General features: G+C 39.6%; 1 protein-coding gene across 5 annotated transcripts in view; it reads right to left on the reverse strand.

Annotated features, from left to right (window-relative positions):
- Window positions 1–3,514: 3,514 nt before the first annotated feature.
- The window catches only part of slc4a4a (solute carrier family 4 member 4a), a 55,475-nt gene continuing 31,241 nt past the window's right edge, over window positions 3,515–27,748 (reverse strand). For 3 of the 5 annotated variants that reach the window (XM_054772670.1, XM_054772669.1, XM_054772668.1), the window contains 20 exons: window positions 26,856–26,932; window positions 23,408–23,565; window positions 21,795–21,882; window positions 20,100–20,254; window positions 18,738–18,848; window positions 18,495–18,669; window positions 18,287–18,420; window positions 17,677–17,951; window positions 15,966–16,036; window positions 15,621–15,806; window positions 15,424–15,537; window positions 15,178–15,339; window positions 14,197–14,375; window positions 13,725–13,797; window positions 12,423–12,491; window positions 12,174–12,347; window positions 11,947–12,099; window positions 11,677–11,770; window positions 10,183–10,262; window positions 3,515–6,743 (listed from right to left, as the gene is read on the reverse strand). In XM_054772670.1, the coding sequence (XP_054628645.1) occupies window positions 10,219–10,262; window positions 11,677–11,770; window positions 11,947–12,099; window positions 12,174–12,347; window positions 12,423–12,491; window positions 13,725–13,797; window positions 14,197–14,375; window positions 15,178–15,339; window positions 15,424–15,537; window positions 15,621–15,806; window positions 15,966–16,036; window positions 17,677–17,951; window positions 18,287–18,420; window positions 18,495–18,669; window positions 18,738–18,848; window positions 20,100–20,254; window positions 21,795–21,882; window positions 23,408–23,565; window positions 26,856–26,932 (2,492 nt within the window). In that variant the 3' untranslated portion in view covers window positions 3,515–6,743; window positions 10,183–10,218. The remainder of the gene's footprint in view (window positions 6,744–10,182; window positions 10,263–11,676; window positions 11,771–11,946; window positions 12,100–12,173; window positions 12,348–12,422; window positions 12,492–13,724; window positions 13,798–14,196; window positions 14,376–15,177; window positions 15,340–15,423; window positions 15,538–15,620; window positions 15,807–15,965; window positions 16,037–17,676; window positions 17,952–18,286; window positions 18,421–18,494; window positions 18,670–18,737; window positions 18,849–20,099; window positions 20,255–21,794; window positions 21,883–23,407; window positions 23,566–26,855; window positions 26,933–27,748) is intronic. The other 2 variants (XM_054772671.1, XM_054772667.1) reach the window with 1 other exon arrangement.

Below are 27,748 nucleotides of genomic sequence, written 5' to 3' on the forward strand. Positions count from 1 at the left end.
GAGCTAACCGGTTATTATTTGTTCTCTTTGTTGGAAGAAGGACAACGTAAAACAAAAAACAAGTACCACTTCCACACAGAACCCGAGAACTTTTTCCCACTTTTGCGAGATGTTCCTTGTTTTCTTCTTCTATGCTAGGTGGTATGGCAGGTGATGTCTTACAAGTGTAGAAATAAGTTACTACCGTCCTTATTTTCTGAATCCTCCTTGTTGAGGCTGCTGATAAAAGCCAAAGAAAAAGCATTGCATCTTTGACGCTGACTGGCAGAAATGAGGTGTTTTGTGTCCTGTTCCTTTTGCTGCCTTCTTTTCTCTGTGATTTCACGTGACGTCTTCAACAGGCTGCACTGTCATTAATTACAAGTTTCTCAGCAGCCTAATGATACGTTCCGCAAATAAAACACAATTTCGTTTGTCAGGCTGCCTTCTTATTTGTGTTCTCAGCAGAGCACTCCTGTCATTTAATGGATCTTTGGCTAAAAAACAGCAGCTCTTTTCCACGTAAAAGATGGTCTCAACGTGGCGTCCTCCATACAGCTCCAGCTCGCCCTCTGGTGGCGGCAACAGGTTGCTGCTCTGGCACACATTTTGGCATGAATTCCCTCCTTTCATTCAGTAAGTCGCTGTTCATTGGCTAACTGGGTGTAATGTTTGTGATTGTGCAGCTCGAATGAGTTTTGTCTCCACTGGAATGAATGAGCCTCTTTTTACTTGTGCCTGAGGTGGAATTGATAGATTGGATTGGAAATGGACCTTCGAGGAGGTATTCTGCGAAGCGAGTTTGGTGGGTTAGTGAGCTGTGTTGGAAAGCCAAGGTAGCTCTCTTTAAAGTGATAATTGGGATATTTTTTTACATGAAGTTGTGTGACATCCCCATCAGCGTAGCAGTTCATTAACAGAAACTTATACCCCCACTTGGTCTCCTAGTTCTGGTCAGATTTCTGTGATGAAGAATGTAGCTCCGCATCGTTGCTGGTGACGAAGACGCTCGCATGTACTTCCGCGAAGGAGAGCCGCGGCCATCTTGTTTACATATGTGTTCCACAGCGGAACACCACCGCCATCTAGTGGTCGTAACGTGATACAACAGATTGAAATATTAAATGAATGTGTAACATCAAAAATGAACGTTGTTTGCGCCACTTTTTTATTGGATAAGTGTTAATACGTCAAAGTTGTGCAATATTGAGCGCTGATAAATGAAAAGACTAGTAGGGTATAGTTGGTATAATAATCAGCGTTAACTCGCGCATTCACTCGCTGCATGCTGGCGTGCCAGCGGTCCTCCCTCGCTGTATTGGCGGAGACAGTGTTGCTTTTAGCAGTCATAATCTTACGGGGACTCCTCATAACGCTCCATAATAATTACGAAGTCATTTTTTTTCCTAAAATACACTGGCTGGGATCGCGTCACTTGTCAACGGAAGTAGAATAATATGACTTCAAACGCCCACGAAAACCGGACTTGACAAAGTAAGTTGATAACCACCGTCTCGGGACTAATTAAGTCTGATTGCGGATGTTAGGTGTTGTCGAGTTTCATCTTGAGCTCAAAGCCTGGGTTTGTGGAGCCACTTTATACCCCCCGTATGCCTTTTTGCCTTTTTCCTCTCGTTTGCTACTTTGTCTTTTGTTTATTCTTTCTCATCCACGAGCAGCCTTTTTGTTACCATGAAATCCCTCTTTTGATACCAGGCTTCTTTGTCCAAAACTCCTGCATGGCGCCCATAACAAACATATTCCATTGCCAGTCTAGATATGCCAAACTGGGTCAAGATAAATTATGGAATCTAAATAAATTGAATAATGTCCAATGGAAAATAATACATACATAAAACAATTATATATTTATTATATTAAATAAATAAGTAATGAAAGTATGTTTCAAGTGGCTAGCATGTTGGCCACACAGGCAGGAGATGTGGAAGATCTAAGTACGAATCTCCGTTGGACGTCTCTGTGTGGATTTTGCATGTTCCCCCCTTGCGTGCGTGGGTTTTCCTCCGACATTCCAAAAACATGCATTTTAGGTTAATTGGCGACTCTAGATTGTCCATATGCATGAACGTGAGTGTGATTGGTTGTTTGTCTATGCATGTGCGTGCCCTGCCATTGGCTGGCACCCAGTCCAGTACCCCGCCTCTTGCCCAAAGTCACCCTCATGAGGATTAAAGCGGCATACAAAATGAATGAATGAATAAAACAATTATAAAAAATCATAAACAGTATATTTTTAAACGTGAGACACTTCGAGCTTTGGCCCCTCTCATCTGTAATGGCAAAGAATGAACACTAGAGGAGGCTAGACTCTAATTCATCATGAAGTGCTCGCCTGCGCTGTGCGCGGTCAGTTGGGGGTTTTGAACGTGAACGATATCTTTTTTTTTTGTATTATGTGTGCAAAAGACAAAAGGGAATAATTAACTATTTTTATTGATTTGTGTGAGTTCTGAAACAAAAATGGTGAAAATCTTAGCAGATCCAACAAACAGTGCACAAATATTCCCCCGAACAGTCGAAAAGTATAAATAATAAATACCAATAAATCAATCAAATTACCTCATAATTTGTCATTAACAGCGCATGCCATGGCTGTTTTATTCCCTGATGAGAAAAAATGTAACCTTGACGGTCCAGATGGCTTCAAACGTTACTGGCATAACAAGGAGATCCCACCTGAGATGTTTTCTACCCGGCACAGTGGAGGGGGGGTCCATCATAATCTGCTTTTTCATTCAGTGGAACACCGGAGCTTCAGGTGGTGCGGGGTCGTCAAACGGCGGTTGCTTACATGCAGATGTTGCAGCGGGCATCCCTCATGACTGAGGGCCCTCGTCTGTGTGGTACCAGCTGGGTTCTTCAACAGGACAACGCTGCAGTTCACAATGCTGGCTTGACCAAGGACTTCTTCAGGGAGAATAACATCACTCTTTTGGACCATCCTGCATGTTCCCCTCATTTAAATCCCATAGAGAACATTTGGGGATGCATAGCAAGGGAAGTTTCTAAAAATGGCCATCAGTTCCAGACAGTTGATGCCCTTGGTGAAGCATTCTTGGCTCCACTTGGAGCAATGTTCCCACTAGCCTCCTGGAAACACTCGCATCAAGCATGCCCAAAGCCATTTTGGAAGTGATGAACAAGAACGGTGGAGCTGCTCATTACTGAGTCCTACTGAGAACATGTTTTGTTCTGGTTTGGAGAGTTTTTTGTTCTTTTTTGAGCAATGGTCTTAAACTTTTGACCAGCTGATAAACAGCCTATTTCAGTTGAATTGTTTTCAATAAGTTACTTTTTCAAAATGCTTTTTGTCTCACTCCCCCTTCTTGTTTTTGCATATCGTAGCTCTACTTAAAACCTCATTAAGATCCAAATGTGCAAAATGCTAATTCTAGCAATTTTTCAACTGGTTTTAAGATTTTGATCAGGAGTGAACTGTTCTTAAAAAGCAAATCAAATCTAAATCAAATAATGTACAATTTACACGCGGAATAAAGCAGCAGAAGCACACATCTGTTTAATAATTTTTTATTTTTCAATATACATTTCATTTGAAAAATATAATTTCTAAAGTTTTGCTTACACTAAAAAGTCACCAAAAAAAGTTAATGAAAAAAAATACATCAGTAAAATGTACTGTATGTTTTTAGCCTCATGTTGTGTGTTGTTGACATGCACCTTCAACTTTCTAATTGTATTATTATCAATATTATGTCTTTTGGCTACAATAAAGATGAAAATAAACACACATGTGGACTATAAACATGATCAGATTGTTACTTTGGCTGATGAACAGACCAAACCAAACACAAAAGAAAGTTGTGGTTTGGTTTGAGCTAACATGCTGTTAGAAGGCGACTCTTCGACTTTTTATTTATTCATCTGTGACCCTCTCTGACTCTGACTCTTGCCAAAAACTCCCACAATGCAACAGTCTTTCAATTCCATAGCCCAAACACTGCATTGGTAGTGACCAGTCATAAACACACGGGAGAAACTTCACCTAAATTAGGGACACAGGACACTTTTCTTTACAGGGACCGGTGTTTAAGTCGTCTTAAACATCTGATATTTGTAACTTGAGACTAAAAAACAGGCATCAAATAGTTTAGTGTCACTCTGGAGATGTCAAATTTATGACATTTGGTAGAGTGTCGCCTAAATTAGGGACACAGGACACTTTTCTTTACAAGGACTAGCGTTTAAGTCGTCTTAAACATCTGATATTTGTAACTTGGGACAAAAAAACAGGCATCAAATAGTTTAATGTCACTCTGGAGATGTCAAATTTATGACATTTGGTAGAGTGTCGCCTAAATTAGGGACACAGGACACTTTTCTTTACACTTTTCTGATATTTGTAACTTGGGATGAAAAAACAGGCATCAAATAGTTTAGTGTCACTCTGGAGATGTCAAATTTATGACATTTGGTAGAGTGTCGCCTAAATTAGGGACACAGGACACTTTTCTTTGCAGCGACCAGAGTTTAAGTCATCTTAATATTTGTAACATGAGACTAAAAGATAGCCTTCAAATAGTTTAGTGCCACGCTGGAGATGTTAAATTTATGACGTTTGGCAGCGTGTTGCCTAAATTAGGGACACAGGCCAGTTTGCATTTCAGGAGACCAAAGTGACAGAGTTAGAGTTTTATTATTCTGAAACATCTGATATGTTTGGGAATTTATGACTAAAAGATTCAAACAGTTTCATGTCGCTCTGGAGATGTCAAAAGTATGCCACCGAAATGACAGACACGGGCCACTTGTCTTTATGGGAACCTAATAGTGTTTAAAAGAGGAATTTTGATATTTGAGAGTTTTATGACTAAAAGAGAGCCTTAAAATTGTTTCTCATCACTCTGGACATGTAACATCTTGGACATTTGGAGGAGTGTCACCTAAACTAGACACACAGGACACTTATCTTTATGGGAAGCAAAGCTAGAGTTTTTAATAGAGTGTTCTTTTTAGACTTTTGACCTTTGGAGAGTAATATGACTAAAAACATACCCTATGAATCATTTTGTATTATCATGGAGAGTGATTAGAGCGTTGCCTAAATTAGAGACACAGGACACTTTTCTTTAAAGTGAACAAAACTACTTAAAATATTTTTACGTGTTCAAAAGACTTATTCTTTTATATTTGGAGAGTTTAATGCCTAAAATAATTGTTTACGGTCGGTCCCGATATCAAATCCTTGACATTTGGTAGAGTGTTGCCCAAATTAGTGACACAGGATGCGTTTCTTCACAGGCACCAAAACTACTGTGTTTTAAGATGTGATATTTTGGGAGTTTTATCACTTAAAATTAGCCTTGGAGTTGTTTAGCATCACCCTGGAGATGTCAAATCAGTGAAATCTGGTAGAGTCTTGCCTAAATTGCGACACAGGGCACCTTGCTTTCCGAGGACCAAGTAAGAGATTGTTATTCTTCTTAGATGTGATATTTGGAGTTCAAGGTCGCCGTAAAATCATCTTGTGAAATTCCGGAGATGTCATAACGGCAAAATTTTGTAGCGCGTCGCCAAAATTAGAGATACGGGACACCTATCTCCCAGGTACAAAATGTACTTCAAAGAAACTTAAGTTTAACAGATTTTTTTGTTGGGGTTCGTGCAGGCGAAGAGGTGTCAGTACCCGTTGTATCAACAGTGAGGCCGTTATGAGGTTAGCCGCATGTTTGCTTAGCGTGTGGATGAGAAACGGGGCAACAGGGAGGAAAGCTACCTCTGCTGGCAGCGTTTTAAAAGTACAGCAAGTTTTACTGACACAACTGGCAACACTTCAGGTCTTTCTTTACGCTGTTAAGCTCACGAGCTGAAATTCTTTCATCTCATAAGTCTGACTTTCTTGTCTCATAAGTTTGACTTATTTCATAATCAGGACTTTTTTATCTCATAATTTCGATTTTTTTAATGTCATAATTTAGACTTTTTATCATATAATTCTGACGTTTTATCTCATAATTCTGACTTAGCATTGTTTTTTTTTTCTTTCAGCGGCAGGAACGGGCTTCCATATATAAGCCACTTAGGTAACGTCCTGTTTCATCTAATAGGTGAGGAAAATCAGACGTACTGAGGAAAAAAAATCATAGAAAGCATGAAAAACGTACACACACGCACACGCACACACACACAAACCAAAACCGAATAATTTTTTTCCTTCAAAACGAAAAATAAACGTCTGATTGAATTTTGGCGAGTAACAAAACCCGCGGAGATCAGAAAATTAGAAGCAAATCAAAGCTGAAAAAATTTCCCTGTGAATGCGTTTATTACCCCATGAGCGCGCTCTGCCTTCGCTATCAACAACACGGCGAGTGGATGAAACACGTCGCACTCGGTCACGGTGAGCTAAAGAGGTAGCGCGTTTTCCTGCTACAGGAAGAACCTTGTGAGGATTTGAGCGTACAAAAGCGTAGATGGATGATTACTGTGTGTGGATATAAAAAGACTCCATGCGTGGTAAGACAGTGCTGGAAGGTGAGTTGCATAGAAGAAGAAAGAAAAAGAGCTCATCGGTGATGCTTGCTTGATTTTCTTTTGACAAAAAAACAAAAAAAAATAGTGGTCTCCCGCTGGATTAGCCTGGGGGGGGGGGGGGGGGGGGCCGCCGTCGGCGGACCTACAGAGACGTTTCGGATCCTCGGCTCCTCCAGTAGAAGGGATGAGCGTCGTCTGGGTCCATGTCGATTCTAATCTGAGGCACGGGCTTCAGAGGACTCATCTCAGGGCTGAAACACAAGCGGAACACACGAGCCGTAAGATCACGCCGGTATTGGCTTTTGCTGGAATTGCATGTTGCGCAACATCAGGAGGGTTCTTGCTGGAATGCAGCGGAAAATCCCCCCAAAATCTTGCAAAAAGCAATGAGGTCGTGCAAAAGGACGTGCTGTTATTGCTTGAAGTACAGCTTCGTGAGTACGGGGCCAAAACTGGACAAATGCTCTTATTTCCTAAATGTGGAAACACAACCTCATTATTTTAAGAACAGTCGAGTTCTCCTCTCGTATAGAGGACCTTTGACGAGCGCTTTTGCAGTCGATTGATAAAAACAGCACAGTGCTCCTCTCATTTAGAAGATCTTTGACGAGTGTTTTTGCAGTAGAGCCATAAAAACAGCATAGGCCTCCGGTCACATAGAGGATCTTTGACTAGTGTTTTAGCAGTGGATCCTGAAAAACAGCCGAGTGCTCCTGTTACAGAGGATCTTTGACTAATGTTTTTGCAGTATATCCTTAAAAATAGCAAAGTGCTCCTCTCATATAGAAGTTCTTTGACTAGCGTTGTTGCAGTTGATACATAAAAACAACACAGTGCTCTTCTCATATAGAAGATCTTTGACAAGTGTTTTTTCAGTAGATCATTAAAAACAGCACAGTGCTCCTCTCATATAGATCTTTTACGAGCGTTTTTGCAGTAGATCCATAAAAATAGCACAGGGCTCTTGCCATATAGAGGATCTTTGACTAGCACTTTTGCAGTATATCATTAAAAACAGCACAGTGCTCCTCTCACATACTGTAGAAGAGCTTTGATGGCCGTTTTTGCAGTAGATCATTAAAAACAGCAGTGCTCCTCTCATATAGAAGATCTTTGACGAGCGTAGATAGATAAAAACAACACAGTGCTCCTCTCATATAGAAGATCTTTGATGAAAATTTTTGCCATAGATCCATAAAAACAGCACAGTGCTCCTGTCACATAGAGGATCTTTGACTAGTGTTTTTGCAGTAGATCCATAAACACAGCAAAGCGCTCCTCTCTTATAGAAGATCTTTGACAAGCGTTTTTGCAGTACATCATTAAAAACAGCAGAGCGCTCCTGTCACATAGAGAATCTTTGACTAGTGTTTTTGCAGTACTTCCATTAAAAAAAACACAGTGCTCTTCCCATACAGAAGATCTGTGACTATTGTCTTTGCAGGAGGTCCTTAAAAACAACACAGCGCTCCTGTCACATAGGGGATCTTTGAGTCGTGTTTTGGCAGCAGATTTGTAAAAACAGCACAGCATCTTTGACAAGCATTTTTGTAGTGCATGAAAAAGTGGAAAGGAAGATGTAGCTCTCTTTGATCACGTGGTCATTTATGAACAAGTATATTGCACAACACAGCAGCAACAGAACCAATGTCGTAATAGCGATTTGGAGCAGAAACTGCTGAGCCAGCATTAGTAGCGCTGATGAGTTGGAACACACATGAGTTTCACACCAACAGCTGGGTAGGAACGTTTTAAAGCGCATGCAGAGGTAGATAAAGCTGCTGGATACATCAAATACAGTTACTGCAATCTTGTGGAGTAAATAATAAAAACTACATCAGAAGGTTGGCTACAGCCAGCAATGCTATTGTTTCTTGCCTTGGCGCTATTCGGAGACCCCTGCGGTTATTTGCTTTTGTACACCAGGCACCGCACTCCCCAAGTATTTTCTTGAATTGTTGTGCTGTTGTTAGGAGGCAAGGATGTGTGTGCGATGGTGTGTGAGGTCATCTGAGCACAAAGCAATTTGGCTGGTGTGTCTTAGCGGGACAGGATTAGTTGTGTCATGTCACCGTGACGTCACATCATCACGCTCTGTCCAGCATCACGGACGGAAGTGGACTCTAGCGAGCGGGCGAAATAAGCGCTGCGTGATGAAGAAGAAGACGTTTTGGCAGGTGTCTGTAAAAAAAAAAAAACACGACATGCAAAGACGTGTTTGTTGACATCACAGATGTCTCGTGACCCGCAGCTGCCGTCCTTTCACACGTTTCACCGGCACAAGCTTTAATCCTCTCTCTAGGACCGAGCAGATGGAGGAGGGACGAGAAGGAGCCGTGACCCCGCGCACAAATCTGCTGTGGTCATCGTGAGCTGGTTGGGGTCGACATTTTTATGTTGTTGTGTTTTTTAACACATTAGCCACCCCTCTTTGTAATCCTTGGAAATTCTAAATGCTAACACAAGAAAATTGGACTTTTTTTGTCAAAGATTTTCTATATGACAGGAGTGCTGCAAAAACAAAGATCTACGTATGCATGTACTGTATTGTATGTGCAGTGGTGTGAAAAAGTGCTTGCCCCCTTCACGATTTCTTATTTTTTCAAGTGTAAAAGGTTATAAAGCCATTTCTAAAGCTTTGGGACTCCAGCGAACCACAGTGAGAGCCATTATCCACAAATGGCGAAAACATGGAACAGTGGTGAACCTTCCCAGGAGTGGTCGGCCAACCAAAATGACCACAAGAGCGCAGCGCCGACTCACCTAAGAGGTCACAAAAGACCCCACAACAACATCCAAAGAACTGCAGGCCTCACTTGCCTCAGTTAAGGTCAGTGTTCATGACTCCACCATAAGAAAGACACTGGGCAAAAACGGCCTGCATGGCAGAGTTTCAAGACCAAAACCACTGCTGAACAAAAACAACATTAAGGCTCGTTTCAATTTTGCCAAAAAACATCTTGATGATCCCCAAGACCTTTCGGAAAAAAAGCGGAACTTTTTGGAAGGTGTGTGTCTCATTACATCTGGCATAAAAGTAACGCTGCATTTCAGGAAAAGAACATCATAGCAACAGTAAAATATGGTGGTGGTAGTGTGATGGTCTGGGGCTGTTTTGCTGCTTCAGGACCTGGAAGACTTGCTGTGATAAATGGAAGCATGAACTCTGCTGAAGGAGAATGTCCGGCCATCTGTTGGTGACCTCAAGCTGAAAGCAACTTGGGTTCTGCAGCAGGACAATGATCCAAAACACACCAGCAAGTCCACCTCTGAATGGCTGAAGACTTTGGAGTGGTCTAGTCCAAGTCCTGACCTGAATCCTATTGAGATGCTGTAAAATGACCTTAAAAAGTAAACCCTCCAATGTGGCTGAATGACAACAATTCTGCTAAATTCCTCCCCAGCGCTGGAAGAGACTCATTGCAAGTTATGGCAAACGCTTGATTGCAGTTGTTGCTGCTAAGGGGGCCCAACCACTTAATTAGCTTTAGGGGGCAATCACTTTTTCACACAGGGACATGTGGGTTTGGATTTTGTGTTCAGTTGTGTTGTCATTGGCTAATATTTACATTTGTTTCATGATCTTAAACATTTAAGTGTGACAAACATGCAAAACCAATAAGAAATCAGAAAGGGGGCAAACACTTGTCTCTATAGAATAGATGATAGAGTGTGTCCAGCGTCTCCTACCTGGACAAGCAGTTGGCCTGGTAGTAGCGAAGCTGCTCAGCACGAGGTGTGTCGCTCAAGGAATGAAGTGGACTTCTCCGCTGCGGAGGGAACGTCAAACTCTAAATTATAACATTTATTATTTGACTGACAAACACCTTCTAGCCATATTATTAGGTACACATGCACAATCTCAACCAGGGGTGTCCAAACTTCTTTTCAGCGAGGGCCACGTAGTGAAAAATGAAAGGATGCCACTTTGATATTTTGTAAAGCAACACATGTAGTTGTATACTGTATAGTTCAAGAAAAAACTGCATCTCAGCTTTGTCATATAGGTGAAAAACCCTATCATTAGTTTCAACTTCACCCTTTGCTCTTTTTTTCCCCGTTTTTGCTTAATTTTCCAAATATTTCATCTTCTTAAATAATTTTTGGAAATTTTCTTAACGTAATATTATGACTTCTCATAATATTTTCACTTTATTCCCAAAACATTGCGACTTTTTCCCCAAACTACACTCAACTGTCCACAAAAGTCAACAATTTCTTGTGGGCAGTCTAAGGCACACCTGTGCACTAATCATGGTGTCTAATCAGCATGTTGATACGGCACACCTGTGCACTAATCATGGTGTCTAATCAGCATGTTGATACGGCACACCTGTGCACTAATCATGGTGTCTAATCAGCATGTTGATACGGCACACCTGTGAGGTGGGATGGATTATCTCAGCAAAGGAGAAGTGCTCACTATCACAGATTTAGACTAGATTTTATTTGTGAACAATATTTGAGAGAAATGGTGATATTGTGTATGTGGAAAAAGTTTTAGATGTTTGAGTTCATCACATAAAAAAACAAAAGTGTTGTGTTGATATTTTTGTTGAGTGTAGTTTTTCAACAATTACTACCTGAAAAAAACCTCGTAAATTTACGACCTTTATTGTCATGAATGTATGACTTTTATTCTCGTAGATTTAAGACTTTATCCTAGAAATTTCAGATTTATTTTTTTTGACGTGGCCCTAATACTCCGTCGTAGCTTTCTGCTTTTAATTATGATCATAATTATTCTTGTTATTATTGCAGCTAAAACTAAAGGCTTTCGTTGGGGTAAAATAAGTCAAATTGACCTTACTTACGCCAGTTGTTAGATAATACTGTACTACTAACAATTGAGGGAAATACTGCATGAACAAACACCACACTGTAAAAAATAAAAACAACAAATAGTGCTTAATTCAAGAAAATAGCAAAATGAAAGTAAGTATTAGTACAAGTTGAGGTGACATGAAGGAAACGTCAACTAAAGCAAAGAAGAAAAGAAATAGATGTTAAGAGTATCAAAATAAAGAAGGCCGACATCATGCGGCCTGACAAACAACAAAAAGGATGACGCCGCCGAGGAAGTGAGGTAATCAAAGGAAGAAGAAGGAGGAGGAGGAGGAGGAGGAGGAGGAAGAACAAGCAGTCGTTTGCATGCGTCGCTGCAGGTCTCGGAGGTCTACTCACTGTCTGAGGCCTTGTCACCTAAGAAGGGTTCTTGCTCCATCATGTCCATGGGGATTTTAATGCTGGGGACATTCTCATTGTAAGGATAGTCTGACTGTTGGAGAGACCAAACACACGTCCTCAGACCTCACACCCCGACCACATGCTCCATAGGGGAGCTGATATCACATGATCAAGCCCGCGAGCGTGTCCACCCAAGAAGGTCCACAAGGAAGATCCAAACCTGTTCCGCAAGACACGGGGGGACAAAAACAATGCTGTGAAACTCACGTCCTCGGCGTCGCTGTCGATGCTGCTGCGTTTCTTCTTCTCGTCCTCCTTCTTCTTCTTGTCCTTCTCGGGGATGACGTCATCCAGGAAGCTGAGGTCGTGCTGCGTGAACATGTAGTCCATGGCCTTCCTCACGGCCACCAGGGCCAGGATCTGCCCGGCGACAAAACATTTTTCTTACTTTATGACGTTCCGTCAGTTGACACACACTTAATGACGCGCTTTACCATGACGGGGAAGATGATGGCGGCCACAGTGGACTTGAGGATCCAAAGCAGGGCCAAGCAGAGCACCTGGATGAAGGTGAACAGGTGCACCTTCCTCAGGGGAACGTGTCGCAGGTAAATCAGGTCAGGTTGATGCTTGGCCGGCATCAACAGCAGCTTCAGACGGTCCATGAACTACAAACACGCACACAAACAATGAGGTGGTTTTATCGAGCTAGGAGGCTATTTGCCCGTTAAAGAAGCATCTACCTGCACTCCATTGAGAGAGGCCACTCCCATGTACAGGAAGACTCCATACAGCACCGGCATGGGGATGAACTAAAAGAAATAATAACAATTTCACAGACGTCACACATTTACTGTATGCACGGCAATTTTTATTATTCTTCTTATTATTTTGTTATTGTTATTATTAAGTTGTGTTATTATTAATACCTTTAAAGAATTTTAAACTGTATTTTATTATAACATTTGTATCTTTTACTCAAACATGACTGTTGTATACTGTATGTATATTACTTATAAAACCCATTGTTATTATTGTAATTATTATTTTTCTGTTATTTATAATTATTTGTAATGATTTTTACATATTTTCCATGTATATTTTAATTATGTTTTATATAACTAAAGTTGTATTTGTTATTCAAACATGACAGCTATATTACTAATGCACATGTACAGGAAGACTCCATCCAGTGCCGGCAAAGGGATGAACTAAAATATGATAACAACAATTGCACATAAATCTGACATTTACTATGTGTACAACAGTTATTGTTATTATTGTTATTAAAATTGTATAAGCATTTAAAAAATATTTTTATATTATTTATTTCAGATTTTTGATTCCGGCATAACAGCTATATTACTATCACCCTGATCTGTTTGGTCAGAAACATTCACACCAGTGGCGTGCTGGAGGTCATTTTGTAGGGCTCTGGCAGTGCTCATCCTGTTCCTCCTTGCACAAAGGAGCAGATACCGATCCTGCTGAGGGTTGAAGGACCTTCTACGGCCCTGTCCAGCTCTCCTGGAGTAACTACCTGTCTCCTGGAATCTCCTCCATGCGTCCAGGAGCTCATTGATGCCCTGGTCCAGATCTGGGAGGAGATCCCCCAGGACACCATCCGTAGTGTCATTAGGAGCATGCCCCCACGTTGTTAGGCATGCGTACAAGCACGTGGGGGCCACACAAACTACTGAGAATCATTTTGAGTTGCTACAATGACATTTTGGCAAAATGGACCAGTGTGCTGCATCATTTTTTCACTTTCATTTTTGGGGTGTCTTTGATTTCCCCCCTCTATAGGGTGATCATTTTCATTTCTATGAAATGATGTGGCATCATTTTGTTATTAATACATCACCCACTTATTATCAGGAAACATATTCAACATCATTTTTCTCCAGTTTAGATCTGATGTGTTTTCCAAGTGTTCCTTTAATTCTTTTGAGCAGTATATATTACAATGCCCAAAGTACTTTGCACATGAAGTGTACAAAATTGTTGAACAAAAATAATAATAATGTAATAATGTGCATTTTTACCTTTAAAATGGGAGCCATGAAGACAGACAGACCAGTGAGCATGAACACACACACACCGGTGACCCTCTGCTCCCTGCAAGAACACACACACTACATACATAAATCATCATACAAACTCATAAAGAGTCAATAATGCGTATACTGCATATATACTGTAAATGATCATATGCTGTCCACAATAACAAAGAGTCATCGTCTACAACCGTTTCACACGCTCTAATTGTTTGGTTGGTGCAGCATTTTGTACTCTGCAGGACGTTCCGAGTGGATGTTTATGTTAGTTCAGCTTGCAGCTGTCGCAACGACGGCAATGCTGGCAAACATGCATGACACTGGAGAGGAGGGGCACCCCCAATGGGGGGAAAACACTCCGATGCCGTCGTTTTTAATGACGACGCATATTTGTCACATATTATTGCTGTAATGAAGTCGTAAGGCGTACTGTACGTAAGGTTAACGGACGTCTCCTCACCTGACTCCCAAGAACTTGGGCTGCTCCCCGGGAGCCGACGTCTCCGTCTCCATCTTCAAACTGTCGATGTGAGCGATGGAGATGACGGTGGCCGCCACGTACCACGGCAGACCCATGAAGGAGCACACCACCATGAGGACCGCCACCCAGAACAGGTCCAGGTGGTAGCCCGCCCCTTTCTGGTACACGCACAAGGTCGTCATAGGTCATTAAGACAGGGACGAGAGCAGAGCCAAAATCAATAACGTTGACTAATTGATGGCTGATTAGTATTTACACCAATATACAGTATAACATCAGAGCCTGTACTATGCATACGGTCAAGGTGAAGGTCAATTAATTTCTATTGTTATGCTGTCATCACATGTCAAGTAAAGTATCCGGTGTATGTCTGAATTTTTCAAAAAGCATTACTTTCAAACACTGCTGATATACTCGGCAATTCCAACTGACATAAAAGGACTGATGTTTTTTGTATATTCTATATTCTATTTCATTATTTGGTTCATTATTAGTACAGTAGTAGTAGTAGTAGTAGTAGTACCAGTAGTAGTAGTAGTAGCAGCAGGTAATAGTAGGTCGGAGTAGCATTTTCAATATTCCATTGGTCATTTTTAATATATGATTTAGAATATAGTTTGTATTATTTATTATGCTGCCATACAGTATATTGCACATTTTCAAATATATGTGCCTATTTATAACACAAATAAAATATATAAAAACAAATGACTTGGACATTCTGAATAACTATAGATTTCTGTATATTTTGTAATACTTGAAGATCTTTTATGTAATTAATATTGGTAGTAGCAGTAGTAGTAGTTGCTGTGATTGGATGAAAAAGACAGAGTAGCAGCGAACATTGTTGAAGTTCCCTCACGGGCGTGAAACATGTCTCACTGTCTTGAGAGGAATGAGGAACATATAGCATGTGGCTGCAGGGGGTGGGGGGCGTATTTATGTCCACCCTTCACTCGCCTTCAGCTTGTGCTCCTTCCTGTTGACAATGACCGCCGTGATCTGTTGGTCCATGAAGATCAGGATTGTGACCAGCAGGGCGGGCAGGCCCGAGGCCATGTACACCCACCAGGGGTTCCCACCAAACGGGGGCACGAACCAGCCTCGGAGGGGGCTCGTAGGCTAAGGAGGAATGAGCGGAATGTAAGAGACCGTTCATTTCCTTTGCGTGTTTTGTTACAGGAAATGCGGTTTTATCGCAATCACCTTGAATTCGGTTGGCACAATGAGTTTGGGCGTGTCCACGCCGACCAGCACGTCCACGCCGCAGAAGATAAGAATGGTCAGGATGATGGCGAAGTCGCTGATGAGTTTCCTGACCTGCGAGGCAGGAAGACACACATTGGTTGGTTTGTGTGAAGGTGAAATGGCGGCGGCGACGCCATGACGCCGAGGGTTCTCACGGTGGTGGGGAAGAAGGGGCTGAACTTGAACTTCTTCAGGGCCATGGAGCAGCTGTAGGTGCCGAAGAAGAGGATGAAGGACATGAGCGTGATGTCGGGGACGAAGTCGCACGCCTTGCCCACCAGCTCGCCCTTGTACTTCAAGCACTCGGACCTGGTGAGCGACGACCAGGTGGCGTTCATGGGCTGGACGGAGGAAACACAGGACAGATTTACGCTGTAGGTGTACGTAAGGGTGCACTGCCTCTGCGTGCGCTTTAAAATGTTGTCAGTCAGTGTGAAATTGTGGAGGTGGGTTTCTAGAAGGAGCTTATCCCAGTACGGAATGTTGACCAGCTGACTCACCAGATCCGTGTTGTTCCAGAACCAGATGGAGGTCCCTTCTAAGGGGTCGCCAGTGAAGTCCGAGTTGTTTTCTGCATGAAAATAAAAGCACTTTTACTTGCTGATGTCGCCCTCACCCATCAGTACAGAATAACAGTTAGGAAAAACCACGGATGCTCAAACTGTGGTGTGAGTACCACCGGTGGTACACAGGTGCCATCTAGTGGTACGCAGGAAATACATTTTTTTTTACACATTTCTTCTTGTAATATTTGAACCATCTTTCAAAATTCCAAGTAAATAAGTGACAGTGTCACGAGAACAGTCTGTTGTATATACTGTATATACGTACTGTACATACAGTACAGCATATACTGTACACACATACAAATACATATACTGTATACACACAACAGTCATAACACAGCTACACACTGGGCTCATAATTTTGCGACTTTTCACAAGTTTTTTGTAATGCAGCAGCAATCTTATTGTCATAATTTGAGCACTTTTTTCTCGTACAGCTTTTTCTTTAAAAAAAAAAATCACAAATTTATTCTCATATTTCAACATTTGACTTATAATTTGAAAGGTTCATAAATGTATCTCATTTGTATTATAAGTACAGCATGTATAATTTATTATAATATTTAATTATAGTATATGATATGCAATATATAATTATATACAGTATTTATAGTACATACAGTATATATGTTTAGATTATATATTTATAGTATTTAAATATATGATCATATTTTTCCTAATATAAATAAATAAATAAATACATTTGCAATTTATTCTCATCATACTTTAACCTTGTAAAGCTTTTTCTTTCAAATTGTTTTAATATAATATAACAATAGAAATGTATATTCATTTATATAATAATAATAATAATTATTGATAATTTATTACTGTACTACATTATATACAATGTATAATTCTATAATATATTAACATATATAATATATATTATATATATTTATGATATTTTATTTATATTTATTCTCACCATACTTTAATCTCGTGAAAAAAAATCACAACTTTATTCTCATATTTTGACATTTTTTATTTATAATTTTATATTGTATTTATATAATTGATATAATAATTATTATGTATAATCATTTATCATTAAATATAATATTTAATATTATATTATATATTATATACATATATAATCCTATAATTATACTACATATATGATGTATATTATATTACATGTCTTTATATTTTATAATTTATAGTATTTAAAAATATTATAATTGTCATTATATTTTGACTGTATTAAAATTGATTGTTAATATTTATTCTCATCATACTTTAGTCTTGTAAAGTTTTTCTTCCCCCAAAAAATCACAACTTTATTTTCATATTTCAACTTAGAATGTATGAAATTATTGATATAGTTACTATATAAATTATTTCTAATAATTTACATAATTTATCATGTATAATATTTAATTTGAATATATTAAATATTTTACATATATATTTATATTATATATTTAGAATATTTAAAATATTATAATATTTTGACTTTATTGTTAAAATGTGCAATTTATTGTGATCATACTTGATGTGATTGATCATTTTAATTTTAGCCCTCATGCTCCTAGTATTTTTGGTTGCAAATATTTGAGTTCGCTTATCATGAGCGTGTCCAATAAATAAAATGATATTGTAAAACTGGACATGACGTAATGGTGTGTAAACAACAACGTCTCACCGAGGACGGTGGGCGCCATGCAGAGGCAGTCGTACTGCGTGACGCGCTCCATCCGGAAGTCGGAGTTGATGGGGAAGTGGTGCGCCAGCTTGATCATCTTCTTGAAGGCGTCGTAGATGAAGATGAAGCTGATGAGGCAGGAGAAGCCCTCCTCCGTGAAGCGGGTGAAGTACTTGACCAGGAAGCTGGCGTCGGTGGCCACCAGGACCAGGCAGAAGAACGCCGACCACAGGCCGATCCACAGACGGAACTCCAGGTAGTCAAAGTCGTTGTCTCTGGTGGATAGTCAAGGTCAGTTTGGGTTCACAATTCATGACGTTCAAGTTCAAAGAAAAATCTGAAGTGGTGACCTTTGAGCATCCTTTGACCTCAACCGCACGTACCATTCAACTCACGTGCCATTCAACTCACGTACCATTCAAGTCACGTACCATTCAACTCACGTGCCATTCAACTCACGTGCCATTCAACTCACGTGCCATTCAACTCACGTACCATTCAACTCACGTGCCATTCAACTCACATGCCATTCAACTCACGTACCATTCAACTCACGTGCCATGCAACTCGCATACCATTTCAAATCAATAGGAGCAATTTCTGTACTGACTTGCTGAAGTTGAAGAGCAGCCGTTCAAAGACCAGAACGGGTCCGGTGCTGCTGAGGATGGTGAGCGGCTGGCCTGCCAGCAGACAGAAGACGCCGCCGGCGATGGCGGTGCCCAGGAAGCTCTCCAGCACGCCCTTCAAAAAGAAAAAAACACCATACCAAGTCAGCGGAGCGCCCAAATCCAAGCTTGAACGGTGCGTCCACCCACCTGCATGTTCTCTGTGGCGTCCCCCAGCAGACCCCCAAAGGTGATGGCGTTGGTCACGGTGCCCAGGTAAATAAACAAGATGGCGGACAGGGCCTGGATGTGGAAGGCGTCGGTGATGTCGCTCAGCAGGAAAGGCGCTTTTCTCTTGATGTCCAGCAGGAGGCCGCCACAAAACCTGAAACGCAAACATATGATGTACTTTTGGAAAAGAAGCACCTTTAAGCCATGAGGGATGTTTTCCACCTCCCAGTCTTCTCCAGCTCCTCCCCCACAGCGTGCCCGCCTCCTTCGTGACCGCCGTCATGAGGCGTGTCGCCGTTCATCTGAGAGTCTCCGCCCGCGTACATGTTTTTCCTAAAATACACACATCATTTTTAACTACTTAGTGAGCGCGCTGACTGCATTACAGGACATCAAACATTCATTAGAGCTCCGACTGACAGCTGACAGGTGAAATAAAGAGTTTACTTGAGCAGATTTGCACGCATTAGGTTCTCCTAATAAGAGTCAATCATTATTCAAATCAACCAATCATTGGGGTGTCACAAAACAGAAAATAAATGGCCATACGCCGTGAGAGGCTGACTTTTACAGGAATAAAGTTGTATTATTATGACATTTTTTGGTGACAATGTAATTGTGAATATAATTTTTTTGTGAAAATTGTTATTTGATTGTATTTTATTTAGCAAAGTTTTGAAGCTTAACAGTTAACGCCCGTATACACTTATGCTCGTAATTTTACGACTTTTTATGACTTTAGCATTTTTTCTTGTAGCATTGCAACTTCACCAAACAGAAAATAAATAGCATTATTTGATTTGATTTGATTTGATTTGATTTGATTTGATTTGACTTTAATTTTATTTACATAAAAAGAGTTGGATTTTTTTTTTACATACAAAGTTTTTTTTCAAGCCTTTTTTTCTCACAACATTGCATCTTTATTCTCATCATTTTAAGACCTTTTCCAACGTTTTAAGATATTTTACAACTTTGTCTTTGCAATTCTATTTTTTATTTTGTCCTTTTATTTAGTGGCCCAAATACTCCTTCATAGGATTAACACGGTCATGAAGTCATTCATTCATCTAATACTGTACTTTGGTTCCTTTAATAAGTTGCATTCAAGGGTCAAAATATGAGTCACAACTCCTTCCTTTTCTCATGTTGCCACATAAACTGCGTGGCGGCGGACATTTGTGTCATTAAGGGCTGTTAATAAACGACCAGAAGGCTAATTTACAAGCTGAAGTCCTTGTAGATGTCAGATAAGATGGCATTCATTCATGAGGAGGTCGATCATTGACTTGCAACCTTTAATAACTGACCAATCAGGGGCATGGGCCCAGCAGATGGCGCTGTTTGCCTTTTATAAATCATGCATACCAAAATAATCTATCATAATCTTAACAATAGTTTATGCCTATTGTTTTTCCCCCCCTCATAGGCCAATGGGGTAGTTATGATTGAGGCCTATAAATTCCGCCTAGCAACAAGCGTTCCAAGTGTCACGACACGTGAAGAAGAAAAAAGAATCCGTGAGGTTTCATCGACCTTCTCCTTCGGGATGTTTTTTTTGTCTTTCATTCGGATTCTACAAACCTTTTTTCAGAGGACGGCAGCGTCTTGGGAGGTTCTATTCTGATGGCGGGGTCCCACTCGCCAGGGGGGAGCACGATCACCTCGTCCAAGAACTCGTCGATGCCGGCCAGCAAGTCCTGGCGGCTTCTGGCCTTGTAGGCGATGTCATGGAAGACCTGCATGAAGATGGAGGGGAATGTATTGAATTTGGTTTTATATCATACATAAATCCTCCAATTAACACCTCGATCCAATGAAGCACAATCTCCTATCGTATCAGCCCAGGGGTGTCCAAACCTACTCCAGCGAGGGCCACATTGTGAAAAATGAAAGGATGCAACTTTGCCACTTTGATATTTTGTCAGTTATACATATTTCAATAAAAATCTGCATCTCAGGTTTGTCACGTAGGTGAAAAAGCCAATTATTTCTATTATTTTTCCCATTCTTGCTGTTGTTGTTTTTTATTTCATTTTCCAAATATTTCAACCTTCTTCTTAAATAATCCTCATAAATTTTCTTCTCGTAATATTATGACTTTATTCCCGTAGTACTTCTCATAAACTTTTTTCCAGATCAAATTTTCCAAAAAATCAAACTTTATTTTGTTGTGCTTGTTTCTCATAATAACACAACTTTGAGATAATAAGATATTTTTTTCTTTAATATGTCAATTATTTGATTAGCTGGGTCGCTCTTCCCCCAGCCTCCCTGTGAAGGAAGGATACAAACGTGAGTCGAACAGGAGGTGCAATGTGGTGTTCGCTGGACCAGCTCTACACCCTTGCGGGGGTACCGGAGGGTACATGGGAGTTTGCCCAACCGGTCCACATGTGCTTTGTGGACTTGGAAAAGGCGTTCGACCGTGTCCCTCGGAGAGTACGGGATTGGTGGCGCGCTACGCCGTGCCATTCGGTCCTGGTGGAGCCTGGTTTGCATTGTAAGCAGGAGGTCGAGCATGTTTCCGGTGAACGTTGGCCTCCACCAAGCTGCCCTTTGGCGCTGGTTCTGTTCATCATTTTCGTGGACAGGATTTCTAGGGGCAGACCTAGGACACCCTTTTTGTGCACTTGCGCCACCACCTCTTTTTGCCTCTTGCACAAAAAAACTCAAAAGACGTAAAAATATGGGAGCGAGTGTTCGGGTTTAAAAAAAACGTCTTTGGTATTGAATGAGTTCATATTTTCACTTCATTCTTGTAAAATTACTGCAGATTTTTCATTTTTACAATTATTATTATAATTTTTTGGGGGTTTTCTTGTTTAATGATATTTTTTATGAACCGCTGTGGCTGTAAGCAACCTCCTGATGTATTTTTTTAATGAACAAGGTGGCAGCAGCTGCATTCGAAGTCTCACGAGTGGTCGGCATCCATCAGGTTTATCTACCTCTGCGTGCGCTTTAAAATGTTCATTCATTCATGCATGTCTCGCTTGCCATGTTTGCTCCTTACCGCTGTTACAACATTGGTTCTGTTGCTGCTGTGTTGTGAGATATACTTGCTTTTAAATGGCCGTGTAGTCAAAGAGAGCTACGTTTTCCTTTCCGCTTTCTCGTGCACTCCAAATCATTATTATTAAGGACACTCAGGATAAATTCTCACCTGCTTCCAATTACCGTACTTGAGGTACCTAGCTAAACGCCTGGCTACCATTACAGCGTTTGGGGTATATCGCAGTATATCGCAGTGTTATTTTATTTCTTGCTTTCATTCACCTCGTCCGACATGAGCGTAGCGATGGCTCGTCCGATCTCATGGTACGACTTGGCTTTACCTTTGGGTCCAAGCAGGATAAATAAAAATCTGCAATCGAAAAACATCAAGAATGTAAATAAACATTTAGACTGCGCTGATTGCAAGTGTATGTACAGTAATTACACACTGTACATACGACGTAAACAGCACTGCCACTTTGGCGAGCTGCATCAACATGACACAACTTCTCTTTGCTCTCAGCTCCAAGCAGCTGTGTTATTCACAAATGACACACACACACACACACACACACACACATATTGTACATGATTACAGCAGGAGAGGAGCACGAACACTGTGTGTGTGTGTGTGTGTGTGTGTGTGTGCAGTTTGAAGACATTCCTCAACTGTGTTGTTATGACACAAAGCAAACATGCTGTGGTCGCTTAGTAACCACACACGTTAAACGCAGGCTGACCCTTCACAATGTAAGGCACAACCTGCACAACCATTACAGGTACAGTATTTGTTTGTATCAATGCGATAAAATGCTGTGCTTTTTTTTGCTTTTGACAGCATCAGCCTGTGTAATGTTTTGAATGAGTGGGGTTGTGCATACATGACATATATTGCTTAGCATATTATTTCAGGGCAGAACATTTATTTAATTTAATTTGATTTAATGCTCAGCATATTATTTAACAAAAAATAATTATTGAATTGAATTGAATTAAATTTAATTTGTGGCAATATGTAATGTATGCATGTAATGTATAATTGAATTGAATATAGTATGCTAAGCAATTTATGTATTGTATGCACAATCCCACTCAAATTTGATTTTGTTATTTTCTGCCGTTAAAAAGATGATTCATGGGATTTTTTTGCACTTTTTTTAGCAATAAAATGCATTTTAATTTTATTTTATTAGTGTGAGGAAAGGAATGTGTTTTTTTTACAGCATCAGCCAGCGTGATGTTTTCAATGAGTATGTTGCTTAGCAATTTCATTTCATTTCATTTAAAATTGCTGAAATAGTATGATAAGCAGTTTATGTAATGTATGCACAAGCCCACTCCAATTTAATGTAATTATTTTCTGCCGTTAAAAAGATAATAAGTGGGCTTTTAAGGCACATTATTTGAGGACAAAAAAGTCATTTTGTTTTATTTTATTATTGTGAGGAACATGCTTTTGGCAGCATCAGCCAGTGTAATGTTTTGAATGAGTGTGCTTGTGCGCACGTTACATATATTGCTTAGCGTATTATTTCAGAAAAAAACAAATCAAAACAATTTCATTTAAATAAATTTTTTTTAATTTCTGAAATTATATTCTGAGCAATTTATGTAATGTACGCACAACCACATATATTATTATTTATTATTGTATTATTTCAGAAAAAAATTGCATTTTTTATTTGATTTGATTTGATTTTGTTTTATTTTAAATACAGGCAGAATTGTCCTAACACTACGTTTGCATTGGGTCCCATTAGACGTGCAGCAATGTGGCTGGTGAATTGGTATTTTTTAGCTGTCACCATTTACATGGTCAGACTGATGCACTTCAAATGCACACATTTCCTGCTAGATGATGCAATGCTGGGTATAATGCACACTAACACGCGTACCTCGTGGGGACAGGAACCTCGGTCAAGGCTCCTAACATGACGGCCTGCTGCAGACGTACAAAAGCCACAAAGGGCGCGTCCAGGAAGTCCACCTCGCCCACCAGCACGTTGGAGGCCTCGGCATCTCTGGGCAGTTTCTTCATGAACTTGTTCCTCAGCTACAAAGCAGGGGAGATGTTTATTAGCTGATGTTACATCATACGGGACAGTCCCCTTTCTGTTGAATTGCCAACAAAGCAGGAGGGGGGTGCACCTTGTATTAACGTTATTGGAAACAGCATCTCTCTTTTGTGGGAGGACGGACGGGGGGTGGAACTAAGAAACCCTTTGGCTCCATTGGTGTCCACAAAAAGACAGAAAGTCTTTGATGCGGACTGTGTCAAAATGTAAGGGACACTAATTATGCACTTCTTCTAACGTCCAGCAGGGGGCGACTGTACTCGCTTTCATGTGATTTTAACGCCCAAAAAAAAATCATAACAAACAAGTTTGCAGTTAGCATGCTAAATGGATTATTACTGTAACATAGTACCCGCCGTCTATTAGAGGTAAGGCATTTATTGAGGAGGAGGCCTTTATGTGTACAATGCACTTTTATAAATCTATTTTTGAAACTGTGTCATCCCACAAGTACATGATACTTTATTGAAACTAAATTCAATAACAATTCGTATTATTTTTTTCACCCACTATTTTTGGTGACGAACTACAATACAACAAAATTAAATAATATGAATAAAAAATAATAAAATAATATAAACTATATTTTTGGACAACGTCATAATGCTAATTAAAATAATGTAAATTAATAATATGCATGATTTTTTCATGTACAACAGCCACCTTTTTTTTTTCCATAATTTAGTATAAAACTAAATAATAATATGTATTACTCTTGCTTGTACAATGGCTACTATTTTTTACAAATACATAATGTTTCATTAAAATCATGTAAAATAATAATATGTATAATTTTGTTTTTTTTTTATAATTTGGTTTATAATTTATAATTTTTTTATAATTTTGTTGTTTTTTTTTTAAGAGCCAGCATTTATTTATTTTAGACATAATGATAATTAGAATAAGTTGTTAATAAGAATAAGTTGTACAAGAGACACACACATCATATTGACAAATGCATGCTACTTCATTCTAATCAAATCAAATGGATTCGTTTTTCTTGTACTATGGCCGCTTTTTTGACAAGTACATAACGATGTGAAATAATAATATGCATTGTTATATTTGGCAAAACCACGCTGCTTTTCAGTTGTTGTGGCTTATGTATTAGTAGCAACAGTTTATCATTATGACTTGATATGATCCAAAGATATGCTATGAAGATAACATTTTATAATGATTGCATTATTGGGGTAATAAATAAAAATACGCTTTATGACTTTTCCGTCCAATGCGAGGAGCAATAAATAAACAATAAAACGAGGCTGTAAGGAAAACAACGCCTCGGTTGAACTGTGGTGTTTGGTTGGATTTCTGCTCTTTATTAACAGTATGAATAATAAGTGGCCCATCTGACAATCAATGGAATGTGAACGTGATTCACGTGCGATGAAATGACAGGAAATGAAGTACATCACCATCATCGTCAATCATGTCCATATCCAGGCAGATCAATGGCATAAAGCCGTGACCTTGCTCAGGATTGGCTCCAAACAGATCCAATCAGAGGCCGTTGAGCCGTCTTGGCAAAAGGTTTGCTGGTAAATGATTGAGTTGAGAGGTTACACCTGCTTAAGGCCGACCGTTGACCTGTGCGCCATCACCGCTAATCCGCCTCTCGTACAACTCCCGAAAGCTTCTTTCCTGGATCGGAACTACCTTGATTACCTGACACAATTACTACCGCTGCCAAGTGCCGGGAAGTAGGTTAGGTAGTCATCCATCCTTCGTATGCCTCTTTGTGTACTTTATGTACTCCTGTACTTTCTACATGCAGTACTCCATTCACAGTTCCTTTGTCTTCAAGGGTATGCTGTAGCTATTTTCCATATTTGCCAACGTTTCTTTTTTCGCTTTGGCCCATTTGTTCGTTTGTTTCCGTCCGTTTATTTTGTTCGTTCATACGTTTCTTCATTCATTTGTCCATCCCTTAATTTGCCCATTCATTCATCCATTCATTCACTTATTCATTTGTTTGCGGAGTTGGTGTGCGAGCTAGCAAGCTAGCCAGTGAGTTGGAGAGGTAGTTAGCAAGAGTAGGCAAAAATTAACTTTTTTTTTTAATCTTTAACTTTTTTCCCCCAAAATATAAATGCAGACTATGTTCTAGAAAATATTGAACCATTTTACTGGAAAATATAGGACTTTTTCTAGATAACATACAACAGCCTTCCTGGAATTATTTAAGTACAACTTGTTTTCTTGAAAATATACAACTACTTTCCAAGAGAATATAAGACTCTTATTGGAAAATCTGCACTTTTTTCCCTGCAAAATGACTTTTTCTTGATAATATGCAACTGTTTTCTTGGAATTGTACAACTTTTTTTGAAAAATGTGCAACTTTTTTCAGGAAAATACACAACTACCTTTCTATAAAATATAAGACTCTTACAGTATGGCTTTTTCCCAATAATATACCGATGTTTTCAAAAAAATATACAGCTTTTTTTTTTTCAATTTGTAGTGCCTTTCAGGAAAATATACAGCTCCTTTTCTAGAAAATGCAAACTCCTTATTGGAAAATATACGCCTTTTTCCCGATAATATACAACTGTTTTTTTTTAAATCATACCTTTTTTTCTGAACAATCTGAAACTTTTTTTCATGAAAATATACAACTACTTTTCTAGAAAATTCTTCCTGGAAAATATACAAATTTTTCTTGATTATATACAACTGTTTTCTTGGAATTGTATGCCTTTTTTTAAGTACAACTTTTTTTCTCATAAATTAGCAAATTTTTTCAGGAAAACATACAACTGCGTTTTTAGAAAACCTAAGATCCTTACTAGAAAATATGCAGCTTTTTCGTGATCATATACAACTGTTTTCTTGGAATTGTAAAACTTTTTTTTCCTCAAAAATATACAACTTTTTACTACTTTTCTAGAAAATAAAAGACTTTTACGGGAAAATATACAACTTTTTCCCAAAAATATACCACTGTTTTCTTGAAATTATACAACTTTTTTCTCGAAAATATACTTTTTCCTGAAAAATTTGCCATTTTTTGTAAAAAAAAATATACAACTGCTTTTCGAGAAAATATAAGACTTTTCTCCCAAAATATACAAGTGTTTTCTTGGAATTGTACGGCTTTTTTTCTGAAAAATCTACAACTTTTTTCATGAAAATATGCAGCTACCTTTCTAGAAAATTGTTTTCTTGAAATGGTATGACTTTTTCTTTTTAAGTACAACTTTTTCTGGAAAATATACGTATTCCCGCCTTTGCAGCCTTTGCAGCATTGATTTGATTGACTGACCTGGTCTTTCTCCGGCTTGTCAGAAATGTCGTTGAGGCTGCTGGAGGTCAGGTTGCGGTGGGTGGTGGTGGGACTGTCTGTTCAAAAACACAGCGACCTTGAGGAGAACGACCTAGGAGAGCCTCCATCAGGAAGGAGGGAGGACGGGAAAGAACACCAACAGACCCCAAAAACACCACGAAGAACCCAGCAAAGCTTTAGCTGTTGTTCTGTGTGCTACCGAGGGATTATTCATTTTTGCGTGACATTTGATGCGAAATTGTAGCCGGCACATAAGACAGACATCAATCTCGTCTCACGAGTGGACAAAATAAACACCAACGAGCTAAAAAATGAGCACTTTGGCTCCTCTGTTGTCATGTGTGATCCACTTCGTCCGTGATTGACGGTCACGCTGCTGACTGTCCAAGATTTGACAAGCTGTCCTGTCCTCAGAGACGTAACTGCACCTCTCGTACCTCTCGTACCACTCACATGTCACATGTCACATGTCACATGTCACATGTGCCATCAGAGCATTGTGGGTAATAGCGTAGTGTGTCAGTGTGATGCAGCCTCAAAGAACACCTTCTATTAGCCATTAGCTGCCGGGATACACCACGTGAACGGGTCAGTGGCTCACAACATTCTATCTATTCCACATCTACGCAGGTTGAAGACATCTACTAGGACAGGTTAGGAATGCTCAACTATTTGTACCCTCATTGGCCACAACATACCCATGCGCAATCTAATTCACAGCTAACATTTAACAAACTAACCAAAATATAATAAGAAGTGACAGGATAAGTCATCATTTTAACCACCTAACTAACTAACAACAATCATAATCAGGTTTTGTGGACATCAGTCATACACAGTAATGTTTATGTAACACTAACTAACTAAGTAAC

Source organism: Dunckerocampus dactyliophorus, chromosome 4 (assembly GCF_027744805.1).
Source record: "Dunckerocampus dactyliophorus isolate RoL2022-P2 chromosome 4, RoL_Ddac_1.1, whole genome shotgun sequence".
Classification (NCBI taxonomy): domain Eukaryota; kingdom Metazoa; phylum Chordata; class Actinopteri; order Syngnathiformes; family Syngnathidae; genus Dunckerocampus; species Dunckerocampus dactyliophorus.